This window comes from Sorghum bicolor, chromosome 2 (assembly GCF_000003195.3).
Source record: "Sorghum bicolor cultivar BTx623 chromosome 2, Sorghum_bicolor_NCBIv3, whole genome shotgun sequence".
NCBI classification, from domain to species: domain Eukaryota; kingdom Viridiplantae; phylum Streptophyta; class Magnoliopsida; order Poales; family Poaceae; genus Sorghum; species Sorghum bicolor.
In genome coordinates this window covers 63,286,873-63,304,277 of record NC_012871.2, presented here as the reverse complement: position 1 = coordinate 63,304,277, position 17,405 = coordinate 63,286,873, and the positions used below count along the sequence as shown (strand labels likewise).

The 17,405-nt window shown below is 44.8% G+C and overlaps 1 protein-coding gene and 1 pseudogene across 1 annotated transcript; one reads left to right on the top strand and one right to left on the bottom strand.

Moving 5' to 3' along the window:
- LOC110432381 (fasciclin-like arabinogalactan protein 7) lies at positions 307-2,418 on the top strand. The gene is made up of 2 exons (XM_021452676.1): positions 307-503; positions 1,314-2,418. Exon 2 carries the CDS (start codon positions 1,376-1,378, stop codon positions 2,183-2,185), a length of 810 nt encoding a protein of 269 aa, XP_021308351.1. The 5' UTR covers positions 307-503; positions 1,314-1,375; the 3' UTR covers positions 2,186-2,418.
- Positions 13,929-17,297, bottom strand: LOC8055858 (annotated as a pseudogene).

The following is a 17,405-nucleotide window of genomic DNA, read 5'->3' as shown; positions in this document are numbered from 1 at the left end:
ACCTTAACAAAATTAACAAGCTCTGAAAACAGTTTGTCAGAAAAGCAAGCAGTGCATGTTTTCAGCAAATGACCGGGTCTGAATCTGAAATACAGTAGTTTCTGAAATGAGGGTTCTAATTGCACTGCTCCCACTAATGATTGAGAATTATTTTCTGGAAATGGGGTCTAATTGTCCTATTTCCACTAATGGAGCAGTGCAAATTACTCAAGAACGGGTCAGAAAAGCCCAGGACAGGCAGGAGAAAAGCCGATTCCTGGCCAGCTTTCAGCAATCAGCACGCATCTTCTTCGCTGAGAGCGCGCGGGCACCAACAACTTGCCCCCGCCCGCAACAGCTGCCACCAATACGAACATCTCAATATTTTTTTTATTTTTAATATATTTTCTCCCGCCCGACACGAAAGAACACCACGGTTTTATATAGCACCCCTCTCTGCCAAGCGCTCATTCGAAAGAACACCACGCTTCTTGTCTCGTCCCCTCTCTGCTCTGCTCCATCAGGTTTGCTCCTACCTTGGATTTTCCTCTTGTTCTCCTGCATTTGCAAGGCATTATATTGTACTACCTGATCATGATGTTCTTTTGATCATGACGTTCTTTTCGTCGGTTACATGCAATTGTCAGCTTGAGAATTACAACTCTACATGCATTGTGATGCTATTGTAGCTTTTCGCCGTGTCAGTACATGATCTTAGTAACATGAGAGTTTTATGTTATCTAGCACACGATGGTGTAGTTCTTCATCTTTAGACTTTAAGTCGAAGCGAAGATCGTGTAGGCTACCTAGCTCTTGAGTGCTGGTCAGGCAGCTGTTTCTTTTCTTTTGATAAGGATCTAGGTAGTTGGTTGGTTCTTTGCCCTTTTTGTATTGGTTTGAGATCTGAAAGTTCTTTTTTTTTTCCCTTTGCCTTTTTGTTCAAGCAATTGCTGTATCCCCTGTCTCGTATCATGATTTGGTTGGCAGTGGCATTCCTACAACGTGCCGTCTAGACAAGCTAGCAGATCCAATGATCCAACTTGTATCCGAAGTGACTCTTTTTCCTAGTGATAGCGAGTGAATCAATTACCAAAATGTATAATATATGCTCCCGAGTAGATCAGTAACGGCACAATTCCATAATACTACTAGTATTGATTTGAACCCAGAAATATCAGCATAAATTTGTACTACATTTTGATCCAAGAGAAAAAAAACTTTTCTACAACGACCACACAACCACCAAACTTTTCCCTTTTTTATATAAAGAACTCTCAGCCTTGATCAATCAGATCAAATTGTGGCTAACTATACTTTCTGCGTGATCTCGTTAGGGGCTTGCATCAAATCAGAGGTGGTGGTAGAGGATCAGGTGCGCCAGACAGACAGACGCTGCATGATGGGGTCCAAAGCTGCAATCTTCGCCACGGCGGCTGTACTGGCCGTCCTCTTCTCCGCCCCGGCATTGGCTCAGAAGAGCAGCCCGCCCGCGCCGGCGCCCGTGTCACTGCCGCCGACCCCGGCGCCGGCGCCGGCGCCGGCGCCGCACTACGTGGACCTGGCGGAGCTCCTGAGCGTGGCCGGGCCGTTCCACACGTTCCTCAACTACCTGGAGAAGACGGACGTGATCGAGACCTTCCAGGGGCAGGCCAACAACACCAAGGTGGGCATCACCATCTTCGTGCCCAAGGACTCGGCGTTCGCGGCGCTCAAGAAGTCCACCTTCACCAACCTCACCTCCGACCAGCTCAAGACGCTGCTCCTGTACCACGCGTTCCCCAAGTTCTACTCCCTGGCCGAGTTCAAGAACCTGAGCTCGCTCAACCCGGTGAACACCTTCGCCGGTGCGCCCTACACGCTCAACCTCACCGACGACATGGGCAGCATCTACGTGCAGTCCATGTGGTCCAGGCCCAAGATCGCCAGCAGCGTCTACGCCACCAAGCCCGTCGCCATCTACGCGCTCAACAAGGTGCTCCTGCCCATGCAGCTCTTCAGCAAGGACCCGCCGCTCGCGCCGGCCCCCGCGCCCGCGCCGGAGTCCGGGGCGTCCGATGCGCCCAGCCCGGCGGCCGGCAAAGCAGGCGGGCTGGCCGGCGGCAAGGGTGACTCGACGAGCGCCGCCGCGCACAGCACTGGTGCCGTCGGCGTCGCCAGTTCCTTGCTGCTCGCTGCCGCAGGGTGCTTGATGGTTCTCCAGTGGTGAGACTCGTGGGTTCTTGCCATTTGTGTACTCGTCGTGCTTCCCCACGGGAACACTTGATTTCGTTTTGAATGGGTTGCTGGAGTCAATTCTTTTGGACATATAAGGTAGGCATACCGTTAGGATCGAGTTGGAGTATTTTACGTGTCACATTACATTACCCTCATAATTTCTATCATTTTTTGATGGACGGATGATTGAACGAATGAATACGAGAAAAACTTTTCACAGCTTACCACTTTTCCTCTAGTCCCTCTACTATGCAGCTGCCAGCTGGTGATCTGATCAGAGACATTTTGAGGCCCCTTTTGGATTGCGGAAATTTTCTGTATAATTTTTGTGAAATTTCTGTGTTCCAAAAGAACCATGAGAGTTGTTCAGATAAAGATCTAAAACTGCTTTCAACCAGCACCTCACCTCTGACTCACTGATTCACCTATCGAACTATTGATGCCCGCTGGACACGTGGCACATATCCCCGAGTCTACACTATGAGAAAATAAAAACTAATTACACAGCTATAATTTGTGAGACGAATCTTTTGAGCCTACTTAGTTCATAATTGAACAATAATTACTAAATACAAACGAAAGTGCTATAGTATTCAAAATGTAAAATTTTGGCCGACTGTACAAGGCCTGAGTTGTTCATGGCAGGAACAACATGCTAAAGATCACAACTTTGTTCATTGAAGTTTTACGTTTTTGTTCATTGAAGTGGGTGTAGGGAATTGAAAGATTGATGCATGTTTGCTTGAACTTATGAGCACTATTCTTAAAGCTATCCTCAATGCAAGTTTTATGATTTAGTTTTCAATACATTCATATTTTAAAAATAGTGCAGAAGAGTTCCATCCCCATGAAACTCTCTCTACTCCTATAAAACTCTTATCACCTCTCTCTTTATTAATATGGTGCTATATCAGCATATTTAATATTCATGAAACTTCAATAAAATTTCATTGAAACTGGCCTAATGAAGGATCATTGTTTTCTTCCACAATAAATCAATATCAGCCGTTGAAATTCAGCGAGCTGAACGGATTGGTTGGTTCGTATGTCTATAAAATAACTGAAACTACCATGTGCATTGAGCATGGCTTGTGTTCCCACATGCAACCTTTTTTTTTGTCCGAAGAATCTGTGTTCAATAGAAGATGAATCAGATCTTAGGCAATCGTTCAGTTCTCCATTTGACTGAGAATATCTTTTAACTACTTATTAATTATGTAAGCTTAACACCATGTGTCTATTTTACTAGTGGTGTAGAAATAGCAACTGGTTAGTAGTAGCATTTAATTAGGCTTTGTTTAGTTCATCCCGAAAATCAAAAAAAATTCAAAATTTCCCGTCACATCGAATCTTTCGGCACATGCATGAAGCATTAAATATAGATGAAAATAAAAACTAATTGCAGTTTACCTGTAAATCACGAGACGAATATTTTGATCCTAGTTATTCTATAATTAGACAATATTTGTCACAAACAAACGAAAGTGCTACAGTAGTGAAATCCAAAAAAAATTCGCATGTAAACAAGGCCTTAGTCAAACTCTGCAGCATAGTTCGTGTGCCAAGTGGCAAGAATCACGCGTGATGAGTGCCAGGCCACTAGATGGAAAATGTGATGAAGCAACTCCATACCTAAAAAGGATGAGTAAAATACAACGGTGTACCTTAAACTTTGCAGCTAGGTCACTAAATTCCCAAAACACACGTCTAGCTAGCTGAAGAACTAGACTCGCGCAACAATACATGTCCGAACGGGACGCGGACAACAGACTCTTTTGTGTATGTGCTAATCCACGATGGACAACACGTGCACTCAAGGGAATTGTATATTGGACGACAGTGGCGAAGCTAGAGCAAATCCGAGATGGATGCGGTTGTCTTGTAGATACATAGATTTGAGTCATAACTATGGTGAAAATTTAACCCTATTCACTGATATTCAAAAATTTTATAGGTGCATCCGTATCCACGACACTACATGTAGCTTCGCCACTGTTGGACGGAAGCCTCTCATCTTGGCCTCGCCTCCCGCATTTGCTCCCACCTCTTCGACTTCCTCGTCGGCGCTTGCCATTCCGCCACCCAAGAAGATCGTGTAGAGTTATTGGTGTAGGTGGGACAAGAAGTACATAGGTCAATATGTTGGGCGTTTTGACTCAAACGCCCACAACAGCAACGGTGGCTCTGAGGTGTAGCGGAAGGCTAACCCTGTGCTAACATACAATAAGTACATCCAAGACAATCTCATATAATATATGTTCCTTTTCTGTGGTTGAATTGGTGGAGGTAGTGGTTCTTTGCTTATTTGGAGTTAGGAAGATAATGCCCTATAGCACTTTCTCACCTTTGCTACCAAGAGAGAGGCCATGGCCTTGTTATGAGAATAGAGCTCTTGTTGCATGTTGGGCCAAAGAGATGTTCATTGGCCCAAGTTATAATTAGTGTCATCTTCAATCTTTGAACCACTCCAAACCCTTCTCATGCCAACCGTGGCAAAAATTGTAGTAGCGACTCCAGAAGAGAGATGAGCCTCCATGGGATTAGCAGCGGCAGAAGAGGGTTTAACTCCCCCTACCGCATCGTTGTGATCCACTCTTGTGTCCATATCAAAGTAAACTCTGGGATCAAGATTCCAAGAACAACCACGTGGTCGCAATGTGACTAGCTCTTACTGTGATATATTCCATGGTCGTACATCATCAATGTCTATGAGTGAATAAATAGCGGACTTCAGTTAAAAAAGAAAAGGAAAGAACAAGAAGAAGAAAAAAACATTCACGATAAAATTTGGTTGAGCCAATTTTGGCCGTGAACACACATTGTCCTCGTCTTGGATGTACGTATAGGCCGCTATTGTTCTGGTTCCCGTGCTTCAATCTGCAGAAACAAATTTGCCTAATCCAGAGACTTTTTGTGCCTTTGGGCTCTGAACCTGTGATATCCTGCTACTCCATCCGCATCCGGGACGTTTGCTGAAACCTTTGTCCATATTGCAGCTACGATTGACGATGCTGGAAAAAATGCACGGGTGAACTTTTACCGGCCTAGGTAACTGCCGTGCACCGTGTGCGCGTCCTGTGAATCCGTGATCGTGTCTGCGTAGTACGCCGTACTACTTGGATGCCGACAGCAGGGAACAGCCAAATCCAGGTGATAATTAACTGGCCGCGAGCGAATTACGGAGTACAGCACTTTGCCCCGCGGCGGCGGCGGCAGCCCGGTGGCTGTGGGAGAGGAGGGCCTTGTTTAGATGTGAAATGTTTTTGGATTTCGCTACTGTAGCACTTTCGTTTGTTTGTGGTAAACATTGTTCAATCATGGAATAACTAGGATCAAAAGATTCGTCTCGCGATTTACAGACAAATTGTGTAATTAATTTTTGTTTTCGTTTATATTTAATACTTCATGCATGTGCCGCAAGATTCGATATGACGAGAAATCTTGAAAATTTTTAGGTTTTCGGGTAAACTAAACAAGGCCCAGCACGGGCAGCGTGGAGCCGTGCAGAGCAGGCCAGCAGTGGGCAGTGTGGGCCTGGCGCATTCACGCGTCGGCGGGCCAGGCCGGGCCCGAGTGACGGACTGGACTACTGGAGTGAGCGTGAAGCACACCACACCCTCGGCAGGTGCTCACCTGTGTCTGTGTGCTGGGCCGCTTGAGATGAGATGACGCCGACCGAGGCTCGCGCGCCGCGCTCCCTGCTGCTGCTGCTGCCGCCGCCTGTTTGAATTCAGAACGTGGGCCACCGGCGCATAGGCGCAGCGCACCTGCACGGTCGCACAGTTTCCTCGCAGTCCACTCGGGAAAAAAAAGATTCCTCGCAGTCTGAGATGTGGCCCCTCCACTCGAAAAGAAAGGATTGCGAATTTTTTTTTGCAAAATATAAATAGTGACACTTTCGTTTGTATTTAACAAATATTGTCCAATCATAGACTAACTAGGGTTAAAAGATTCGTCTCGTCAATTTCGACCAAACTATGTAATTATTTTTTTATTTTCGTCTATATTTAATACTCCATACATGCGTCTAAAGATTCAATGTGACAGAAAATCTGAAAAATTTTGTAAAATTTTTTAGAACTAAACAAGGCCAGACAACAGGCTACACAGCCTACTGCTACTCCAACCAGAAGTAGGGGTCGCCTCCTCGCCGCTGAGGAGGCATCGAGATCGGCGCGCGGCGGTGAATGCTCCGAAACGGAATAGAAGCCGGCGCGGACGGGACGAGGCATCGGCGCAAGAGCCGGGCCGATGTCGCGGGATTCGGTCCCCGGGAGGGAACCAAAAACCACCGCGCGCCGCGAGACGGACGCCCGGGGCCGGGGACGCGGAACCCGACCGTCACGGCGCCAGCTCAGGGGCCACCACATCCTCGCACTGACCCGGACCCGCGCCGCATGTGGCGCGGCAGAAGTGGTGGTCCGGCCGTCCGGGCCTCCGCGGCGCGCCTGGAGCCAAAGTGGGGGTCGCCCGGGGTGCGCCCCGCCTCCAATGCCCCATCGATCTCTTCGGCTTGGGTTGGGATGGTGGTGCGCGGTGGACCACGGTGATCCGGTCCTCCCACAAAGTTCATCGCTGTTTCTTTTTTTTTTTCTCTCTCTCTCTCTCTCAAAAGGACTGGCGGTATAAAAGATGCACTCCCACAGTCCCACTCCCAGTCCCAAATTAGGAATCGCTCTAAAAGGTCACGCCAAGGCAATCACAATGTTTAGCTTTGACCTTTGAGTATATCATATCATCGCTATGTGCCTATGCACCGGTCATGAACAAAGTTAAATCTGATTCTTTTTCTTTTCTTTACACCCCTGTGTGCCAATTTTTTTTTTCGAAACTGGCCAGAAATCAGCACGACTATACTAATATGCGTTTGATATCTTAAACATACATGAGCAACGTAACCTTGGTTGTCTATACAAGCATCATGTTCAGCTTGAAGAAAAACGATGGGAACGACTTATGCTTGTTAGGTCCTGATTGGATCTTCTTCTAAGAAAAGTGAGAATATAATCCAAACACTTGGATTCTAAAATGAGATTCTAGAATCCAGCTATCTATCCAAACCTTACTAATCCGAGATTCTCACTACACAAAAGCACAATAAGGTCCAACACCGTCCTTTCTTTCTTCAAATCTTGATTCTACTTTACTATCTAGAATTAGGCCTTGTTTAGTTCACTCCAAAAATCAAAAAGTTTTTAAGATTCTCCGTCACATCGAAATTTGCAGCACATGCATAAAACACTAAATTTAGACGAAAACAAAAACTAATTGAATAGTTTGTCTGTAAATCGCGAGACGAATCTTTTGATCCTAATTTATCCATGATTGGACAATATTTGCCACAAACAAACGAAAATGCTACAGTGCCAAAATCCAAAAACTCTCACAACTAAACAATGCCTTAGAATGAGATCCGTATCCTCACATGGCCTTAGTTCAATCATATTGTTTTCATTACTCTTTTTAATGCCAATTAAAGTCGGAGCCGTGATAAACTTACTAGGTGAGAAGTGACTTATCATAATTAGAGTAAAATTTGACCTATTTTTTGCCAATTAAAGTCGGAGCCGTGATAAACTTTGATCTATTTTTTGCGGTTCTAAATTTGTTTCAACGGTAGACTAGTGTCTATTACAAACATGGTACTTGTGTTGATTTTGTTAAAATTTAAAATTGATCGTTTCTAAGCAAGCCTATATGCTTGTTTCGAAAAAGAGAAAGACTACTCACTCTGTCATCTAATATAGTGTATTTTAAAAATTCTAAGACAATTTAATGGAACACTCAAATAAAGCATGTGCCCACAAATTATTCTAATTATTGAGTTTCTCCTTAAATTATGATTTCCATTTTAACAAACTTTGCCAAATCTAAACATAATTATTATGTAGAATATATTATATTTGAGTACAAATTTTAAAAGTTATAATATACTATATTTCAAGGCGGAGGGAGTAATTACTACTCCCATAACTCAACACTCATCATCGTTAAGCCTGCATGTTGCATATGACCAACCCAACCCCCAAAATTGTATGTGTAGTTAGATCAGTCTCAGTAAAAGTTTCATATCCATGTTTTTAAGACTCTCAAATGTTGAAAACAGTGTAAACAAGTTTTCTCATAAAATTTATTTTATCCTACGAAGCTTTTATCATATCTCATTTTATTTAAGTCGTGTCATGCTAGTAAGCCTGTAAGGGCAGTCTCCAACTATACATAGTTTTTATAACTATTAGTTTTCATAGACACTATATATAGAAACCATAGTTCCAATGTATATTTTTTATAGAATAATATTTTATCCAATCACAAGCATTCTCTCTCTATTATGTACCAATCACAACCCTTCATATATTGGTTCTTGTGTAGACATGGTTTCTAACTTAGACCTGGTTTCTATGATTTTCACTCTCTCTTTAATAAATACCTTGCCACATCAGCAAAATGCTTACTCCCTCGGTCCTACAATATATATATATATATATATATATATAGTGCGTTATGGCTATTCTAAAACAAAATAAGAAAGACGGCAATAAGCGTATACACCCCTCACTTAACTTCCTAATCTATAAAAATCTGGTCTTATTCGTATGATTAAAGGTGCAATCTAAGTTTTTTTATAGAAAATATGGTGAGCACTCAATTACTTTCCTCTTCCGTAACTTTATTTAAGTAAATATTATCATGTTCCTCGAATATATTATATTTAGGAACATATCTCAAATGGCGGAATACACTTTATTCTAGGATGGATGGAGTAGGTGACAAATGTTTATATAAACTATAATGGTTTCTGGAGTAGGCTAGGAATCAAAAGAAAAGGAAGTTAACCGTGATGATGATAGTGCTGGTACATCGCAGTGGTTGCACCTCCCCACTTGCCCCCGGTGCGGACCGACGTACGGGCTGAGCCCATGCATATTGTTCCACGCTTTGCAGGACAGAGATTTCGACGAGCATAACGAAAGCCACCACCACCGGCGCTGCTTTTCACTGTGCAAGTAAAGACGCGTCCGTCGTCCTGCCTCTTTAACGTGGCCCCCGGGGTCTGAACCTCTCTTTAATCTTGGCACTTGGCAGCAAAAAAGCCTTTTCCCCGAAAGAGGAAAATCTCGGCACCAAAACCCAAGCGCGTCGGGCAGTTGTTCCCAGTTCAGGTGTAGTCACGTCTGAACGTAACCGAACGGATCAATGGCAGCGGCAGGCGCGGCGCGTTGGGCTGGGCGTACCCGCGCGCCTGCCTGCCGGCGAAGAATTTGACGCGCGCGTACAGTACGCTGCCGCATGCCAGATTGCCACGCCAAGGAAGCCGGCACCGGCACGGACGAGGCGGCAGGTCAGCTCTGGTTGGAGACACCGACGCTCGCGCACGCGCCCGCGCCCGGCACCCGTAACCCCCGCTGCTGTTGGAGTTGGACGCGCGCGGATCCCGACGCCAACGTGCACAGGCCGTACGTGCGGTGCCGGACCGCCGGGCGGACGCAAGCGCAACACGCACGCGCGGCCGAGAGAGAGAGAGAGAGAGAGAGAGAGAGAGGGAGAGATCTCCTGACCCGGCGCCTCTTCCGCTTTCCTGTCCCGTCCTTAAAAGCCCCTGAAATATTCCGAGGCCAAAGGGCAGCGCAGCTCAGCTAGCAGCAGCTCAAACCTTTTCTTCTTCCCCGGCCCGTCTCTCTCGTTCGCCCTCCAGAGTCCAGGCATTCTGGCCTCTCGAGTAGCTAGCTCGAGCGGTGCATGCTTTCGCATTTGTAGCTAGCCAGCCTAGCTACTACCTTGCGGCGGCGACATGGGCAAGAGGTTGATGAGGGCGTGCGCGGCGAGAGGCCCACGAGGAGGAGGCGCCTCCCGCGCATGCCTGGTGCTCTCGTCCAGCCGTCGCCGGCTCCGGGAGCTCGTTCCGGCCGCCGGGCAGTGATCTCTCCGATCCTTGCCTGCTTCCTGCTCGTCGGTGCAGCTAGCTGCCTACGGGGATGCATGGTCGGGCGCGCGGGACAGATCGATCGATCGACCAAGTGATGGAGGGGATCGAGTCGTCGTCGTCTTCGCGCGCGGCGGTAGTGATCCAATCCAAGGGCTGCAGAAAGGAGCTAACTGGTGGTGTTCGTGTAGGTCTAATTAACTCGATCGGCGGCATACATGGGAAAGCCAGGCATTTTCTCGCAAGTTCAAGTACCTTCCGTTAGCTTTCCTCTCCATGCATTGCACGGTGATGGTCTTGTTTTAATCCAATTAATCATCTGTTCGTTTCCTCTCTTAGTCTCTTAATTTTGGGATTCTTTAGGCATATAATAGTAGTAGTACTACTAAGAAGTTGAAGGAGCTAGGTTACTGAGACCAAAATAGTGGGGTGTATGTATACATCTGCATTTTCCTCGAGGTGCGATTATACAACTTGCTGCTAAAGGTTTCTTCGTATTCTGTCTCCTTTTGTAAGATTCTAAGTAATGCATGCATATGTTCTAGAGAATCCATCACCGATCGATCAAATGAACATTTGTTGACGTGTCATGTTTTATGCTACGTAATCCTACCTGCTAAAAGTTTGGGAATGTTGTATATATGTGGCTGTACATTTGTACTTCCAGTGTCTTGTTACCGATGTAAATTAATGGATCCAGTTACTGGAGACTACTTTTTTTAAAAGGTTTGTACTATCACTAACCATACGTGCTCTGGCGCCTCTACTACGTACGCGCCGTTTCTTTTCGTTTGCACAGTACTAGCCGTTTGTGCCAGACGTTTAATTGTGCATGCCGTTTATCATTCGTATATATGTCATAGAAAATATCAAGATCCTGGATGATCAAATTTATCATTCGTTGTGACATTAGTTGTTGCCCGGAGTCGAGTGTGCCACCAATGTTGGCTTAATTTGTTGCATGTAGGATTTGAGCATGGCTAATAATAAAGCTAATTGTGGTCTTTACCTCATTGCCATTAGCCAATATAATAACTTTTTTTCCGAAAGGGTACATGTACCGTATTTCATTAAGATGGAAGGAATTGTTTTACAACATTGAGGAACTCCGGCTGCTTCACGCCCACTGGGAAGACGCTAGTGCGCATAATAAGTAGTTAGGATTCGACGATAAGCTAGAGCAAAAGCCTAGTAGGTACAGTTACTAGCTTAACATTAGAGGTACTCCCACTGCAGAAAACATTATAATTTCTATAGACATTAATTGCAGTGTCATCTAAGCATTTTGTTGATGTGGCAAAAGGTGGTTATTAAAGAGAGAGAGCAAAAGTCATAGAAATCAGGTCTAAGTTAGAAACTATGTCTACACGAAATCCAAGACATGAAGTGATATGATTGATTGAGAATGGAGAGAGAATGAATGTAATTGGATAAAAAATTATTCTATAGAAAGTATTCATTGGGACCATAGTTATACAGTGTCTATAGAAATTAATAGGTATAGAAACTAGATATAATTTTTAGCATTGGGAGTGCCCTTATAATATTATGACTATAATTAATGATAATGGTTGGATCACCTTATAACATAAAGTTTATTGGAGCGGTGATTGTAATTGTAAATCACTCTCCTCTCTTTTCTTCCTCTTCCATCTCAACACAATGACGTGGAAACTCTTGCACATATTTCTTCCTGTTATACCTGCTCTCAGAACAAGTAAGAAAGAATGACTTCAACGACGCATATAGGGACAAAAACTTAATTTCTCAGCAGCACAATTAGGCTGTAATGCACGTACATGTTCTCGAGAGTTAGTGATCAAAGGGAACGCTTTACTCTAACGTGTAATTTCAATGCTATAGCTGTGTCTAGCTGATTAATTCGGGAACGTGCCTTTGTACCTACTGTATGTTGTTGTTACAGGTTCTACATGGATGGAGTCACAAGTCCAATCGAGCCAAAGCCATGCACAGTGCCGGGGTCTGTGTGTGCGCTGTCCATATGTGCCCAGTTCACAGCGCCGTTTGTGTAGTACGTACTGCAATTTCTTCCTAGCTAGGCCAGACTGCGTGTACGTGTACGTACGTATGCAGTATGGTACGTACACTAGCTACTGTCCGTTTAATCTAGACTAGAAGAGGATCTACGTACAGAACGTTCCGATAATATTTATTTTGCCGTGCCTTCACAGATAGATGCTCTGGAGTCTGGACCTTGTCCCTGGAAAGGGCCATTATTGATGGAGCAAAGATAATAATGTGCAGTGATGGTACCGATTGTTAAATCATTTTGTTCTTCCCCTGTCCTAGCTAGGCGTGCCTTAAGCGTGCACCCTTCACTCTTGACTATCTCACGGCCAGTACCAGGTACAATCACTAATACAATGTCAGTTGATGGGAGGGGAGGGGAGGGGAGCTTGTGAGATTAGGTGGCAGGTGTTGAGAATTAGAAGTACCAGTTCTTCACCTAATTCTACCTCTCGCTTTGTTAATACAGTATGGCCTTTGGACATATGTGCTACTTTTGCAGCCCTTCAAGTTATCAAGTACATGCTGCTGATCATTGATGCATGCATAGAGTAGCTAGGACACATGTTACTTCTAGTTTATTTTTTTTTTCATTTTGACAATCTTAATTTGAACAGACGTGCAGAAGCATTTCCCTGCCTCCTTCGGGAAGCATGAATTTCACATTAATCACAACTAGTAGACAGATTTTCGAGATTCTTTACCCTTTTAAAAAGTTTAGTTACTATGGACATGAGTAATTAATATACATCAGCATATATATATATATATATATATATATATATATATATATATATATATATATATATATATATATATATATATATATATATATATATATATATATATATATATATATATATATATATATATATGTATGTATGTATGTATGTATGACATTGCGAACACCCTACCAAAATAGTGAATTTCTCCTAATATTTTTAAGCAGTAGTAAAATACCTATTATTAGTTACAGCACATGATAATACACTAAGAGAAGCCTATCTTACTCGGAGAAGTCTAAATTTCTGGTTGATATATATGTGTACAACAGGGTAGATACGAAAGTCCGGCAGTCGTTGCAGTGCACCGCACCGCTGTATGTACCGGCCTGTACCACAGCGGTACTCCTACGTACGTACTGCACGTCTGCACCGGCCGGCGGCGTGTCCAGAAATCCGCTGTACAGTACGTACGTACGACCTCGGGATACGTTTTCTTTTCCGTGACTGCACGTGTGGTGCCGCCGCGAAACGAGTAACGCTGCCGCGTCATGCGTCGCCACCCGCGGCATCACGGAGAGTCATTATGGTAGCGTTGCTAGGAATCAAAGGTTTTGGACGCACTTCTTCACATCAGTGCCGTACTACTGGGTAATGGACTAGTATTTTTAATCTGCTTTCTCTCGGTTTGGTTACCTAATCTGCCTGACCGATGGCTACTAATGCATGCGGTCAGCCTCGATCAGCCTCCTTGAGCTGCTGGTTTTGACTTTGGTGGCACCGATGCCCAATGCATGCCATGAGAATCGGTGTCCGAGACCGAGACTCAGGGGACGCAAAGCTTTGACGCTAGTAGTATCTTGACTAGTTTCAAGCTTTGAATCCGTGTGGGTGCAAACGTGCCGTTTTCAGAGTAGTTGTATGGACTCCTGAGCAGCAGCACACATTGTATTTGCATGGCTATCTTAGATTGCCACGCCAAATGTTAGGCGTGCCACACCGCTTAGGCTAGTGTTTGTTTCACAACCGCGAGTTAGTCACGCCAGAAAAAGCTAGGCGGCTTCAACAAGCTTGGCCAGAGACATTGATTGTGACCAAAAACCAACTATCATCCAAACTGAAAACACAGGGCCCAACCAGAACGGCAACCAAAACAGTAGACAACTAAACCTCACCGAGAACGAAAAGCCAAGGGTTCAAGGTCAAGATTTAACAGAGCTAAAACTAATTACTAGCCTGAGAGGGCTGCTACGGCACGCCGGCCATCGACGACTGACTTCCTTTTCCAGAAGATTACTGAAGAACTCCGGTCTTGCTGCTGATCGACCTAGACCTTGACATCAGACGCAGTTTCTTATTGGATTGCAGACCATCTATCTCCATATCATCACTATCAGCTGCAGCTCTAATCACTGACCTCTCACGCTTGCGCCCCCTGGACTGGCTGCGAGCTCTATCCATGGCAGCACTAGGATCCAGACCCATGGAGGAAAGCTGCCGTCCCATAATATTAGTTGTGAATTTCCTATCTTTGTCAAACTTTCTAGGGACAATAGGACGTCTTTCTGCAGTTCTCTTCTTCATTCTATGCTGTTGGACGAGTAATGCATTCTTCTTCTTCCAAATCTGAACCAAAATCTCCTTCTGTTCCTGAGGGCCATCAATCTGGAAAGCATCTTCTGCAGCTTGTTCTTCCAGACGAAGCCCCTCCTCTCTTTCCAACTCTTAACACCTTACTTTGATATCTGGATCCACAAAATCAGCAAAGTTGTGACCATCCAGTATCTCAGGAAGAATATCTTCCTTCCATTCATCATTGGCCAATATATAATGTTTCATGGGACTTGCAGAATAGACCCCAGCACCTCCATTCTCATTCTCAAGGTCCTTCTCGAGCTTCTTTTCCTTTGCAGCAGCATTCACACTAGCTTCCAGAACGGCCGGAGGGATGCAAACAAGCCTCTCCTTGTTGTCACGAGGCTTTGAAACAGCAACATGAAACCTATTCAAGCAATCCATCATCTTCTTTGATTTCATCTTCACATCGACCCTCTGTTCAAGAAGCCTCTCGCATGCAGCATCTTACTGCCATTACACCATCATCTGTTAAAGTGCTCATAGCCAACAGAACACCCTCTTCATTAGGACCAGCAGCTTGGGTTATAGTCTTCATAGCCTCTGCTTTCATCTCCATGACTAGCTTCAGGTCATCCTCAGAAAGCCCTTCAAGAGGCTGCAAGTCAGTCTTGTTGCACACAATGACCAAAGGCTTATTCATGAACAGAGACTTTAAACTTTGGAAGAGTGCAGCTTGCTGAGTGATACTGTACCCACATGATTCGGAAATGTCCAGAAAGAACAACACTGCAGCCCTCAATTGTGCCAGAGCAGTGATGCTGCACATTTCTATGATGTTTCTATCTTCAAAAGGCCGATCAAGTATACCTGGTGTGTCAATCACTTGGTAGCACAGGTATTTGTAATCTGTATGACCAACAAACAAGGATTTCGTTGTAAAGGCATATGGCTGGACATCAGCATCTGCCCTTGTAACCTTGTTCATGAAAGAACTTTTGCCCACATTTGGATATCCACAAATCAGCACAGTCCGGGTGTTCAGGTCTATGGAAGGAAGCCTGGCCATGTGCTGCCTGGTCTGCTCTAAAGCCAAACTAGGACTGATCTTCTTCACAGCAATGCACATATGCCCTAGTGCAGCCTCCTTCAGACGCTTGCATCGGTAAAGGGACTTTCCACACTTGAAGAGCCTCAAGAAGTCCTTGGATACCTTTGCAAAGATGTTCCTAGCTGTGTTGATCTGAGCCAGGGCAAGTTTGTAGTGATCCTTATTGTAGAGCACGTGGAAGAGATCACCATAGAAAGGATGTATGTCATCCAGTCGAGGAAACTCATCAATGATGGTGGAGAGCTTTTCATAAAAGTTCTGCTGGGAATACCTAAACTTGTGCATATAAAACTGTCAAATGCCGGAGATAGCATATCCCTTGTGGACAACAGTCGGTGTCTGCCTTTGAGTGCGGGACAGGATTATGTCAATGATGTCCTTCCCAGGAGGGACAACAGTGATCTTCTTGAAATTGTACAGCACCGTTGGTGATACAAAACTTGAATACCAATTCCTGTAAAACAAAAACACATGTGAATGGTACACAGCACAATAATAAGGAATAAGAAATTCTAAGATGACATAACCAACAGATAATGTCTTTGAGCATTCGTTCTGAAATGATTATAAAGCGTCAATATGCATCTCCACAAGAGGGTCCAAATTAATCAGACCAAACATAAAGACAAACCGATTTCCATATTAAGTTGAACATGCTATTGGCGCACTGAGAAACTATTACTTTAGAATGGCAATGAACCAATTTAAATCACACAGCACCTTGCTACTACGCACGGCAATGATACTATAAGAAAAAGAAAAGCAAATTAAACTGGCATCAGCAAAAACCTAAGGCGAGCACAAATCATAACGCATCATCTGCAGGCAAGAATGATTTTTCGTTCAAGCTAAGGAAAGGTAAGATGCCATTGAGAGACTACAGACATTGGCTGCACAAAATCCACACAGAAAAGGCAGCACAAAACTAATTCAAGGTTTCAGTGGTCATGCTCGAACTACCATGGTATCCGTACACCCAACATGAGCCTTAATTCTCCATTGTCACATCTAAGCATCAGCTAATCTCCAAAGTATCAATCCATCAAACAACTCAACTGATCGCTATGGATTATAGGGAACCTTAGTTCTCACATGTCACATCTAAGCAGCAGCTAATCGCTAAAGTATCAATCGATCGATCAAACACCTCAACTCTCGCACAAACCATATCCAACTGATCGCTACGGATTTTATGGAACGCATACACCGGATTCCTCAACAAAATTGTGAACAGCTCCGACTGATAAACCCATGGAGAAGCACACGCGTAAGAACAAAAGAATAGATAGCACACGGGCACTGGGCGCTGCTTACCTTGTGAGGCGCCCGGAAGAAGAGGACCGACTCTGTCGGCGGACGGGGAGAAGGGACGGTTAGGGCGGGTATCTCCCTGGGTCCATAGCCTGGGCGTCGATGGGTTAGGCTTTCCTCGGCCTATACCTTGAAGAGGACAGCATGGGTCCATATAGCCTGGGGCATCGAAGAGGACATCCTATGCGTCCCACTTCTTGCGGCGGCGGCGGCTTCCCTAGTCGTCGCCTTTCCCGTCCTTCCCGCCGTCGTGCAGAGGAGGCCACGCACGCTTCCGGACGGTTCGGCCTCCCAGCTTCCCCGCGAGTTCACCTCGTTTTGTGACGCCAGCTAGGCGGCTGCGCGCGGTGGCTGTCGAGCTCATTCCTTGTCAACAGCTGTTTGGCTGGAGCTTGTCAGCCGAATCGATCAATCATTCAACAGTAGTTTTTTCCTTACAACAATCAACTATTCAACAGTATTTTTTTCCAAATCAGTTTCTGTCATGGCTTATTAGCCAGTCAAGGCAGTTTCCAGTTTGTAATCTCGCGGGGTTGGAATT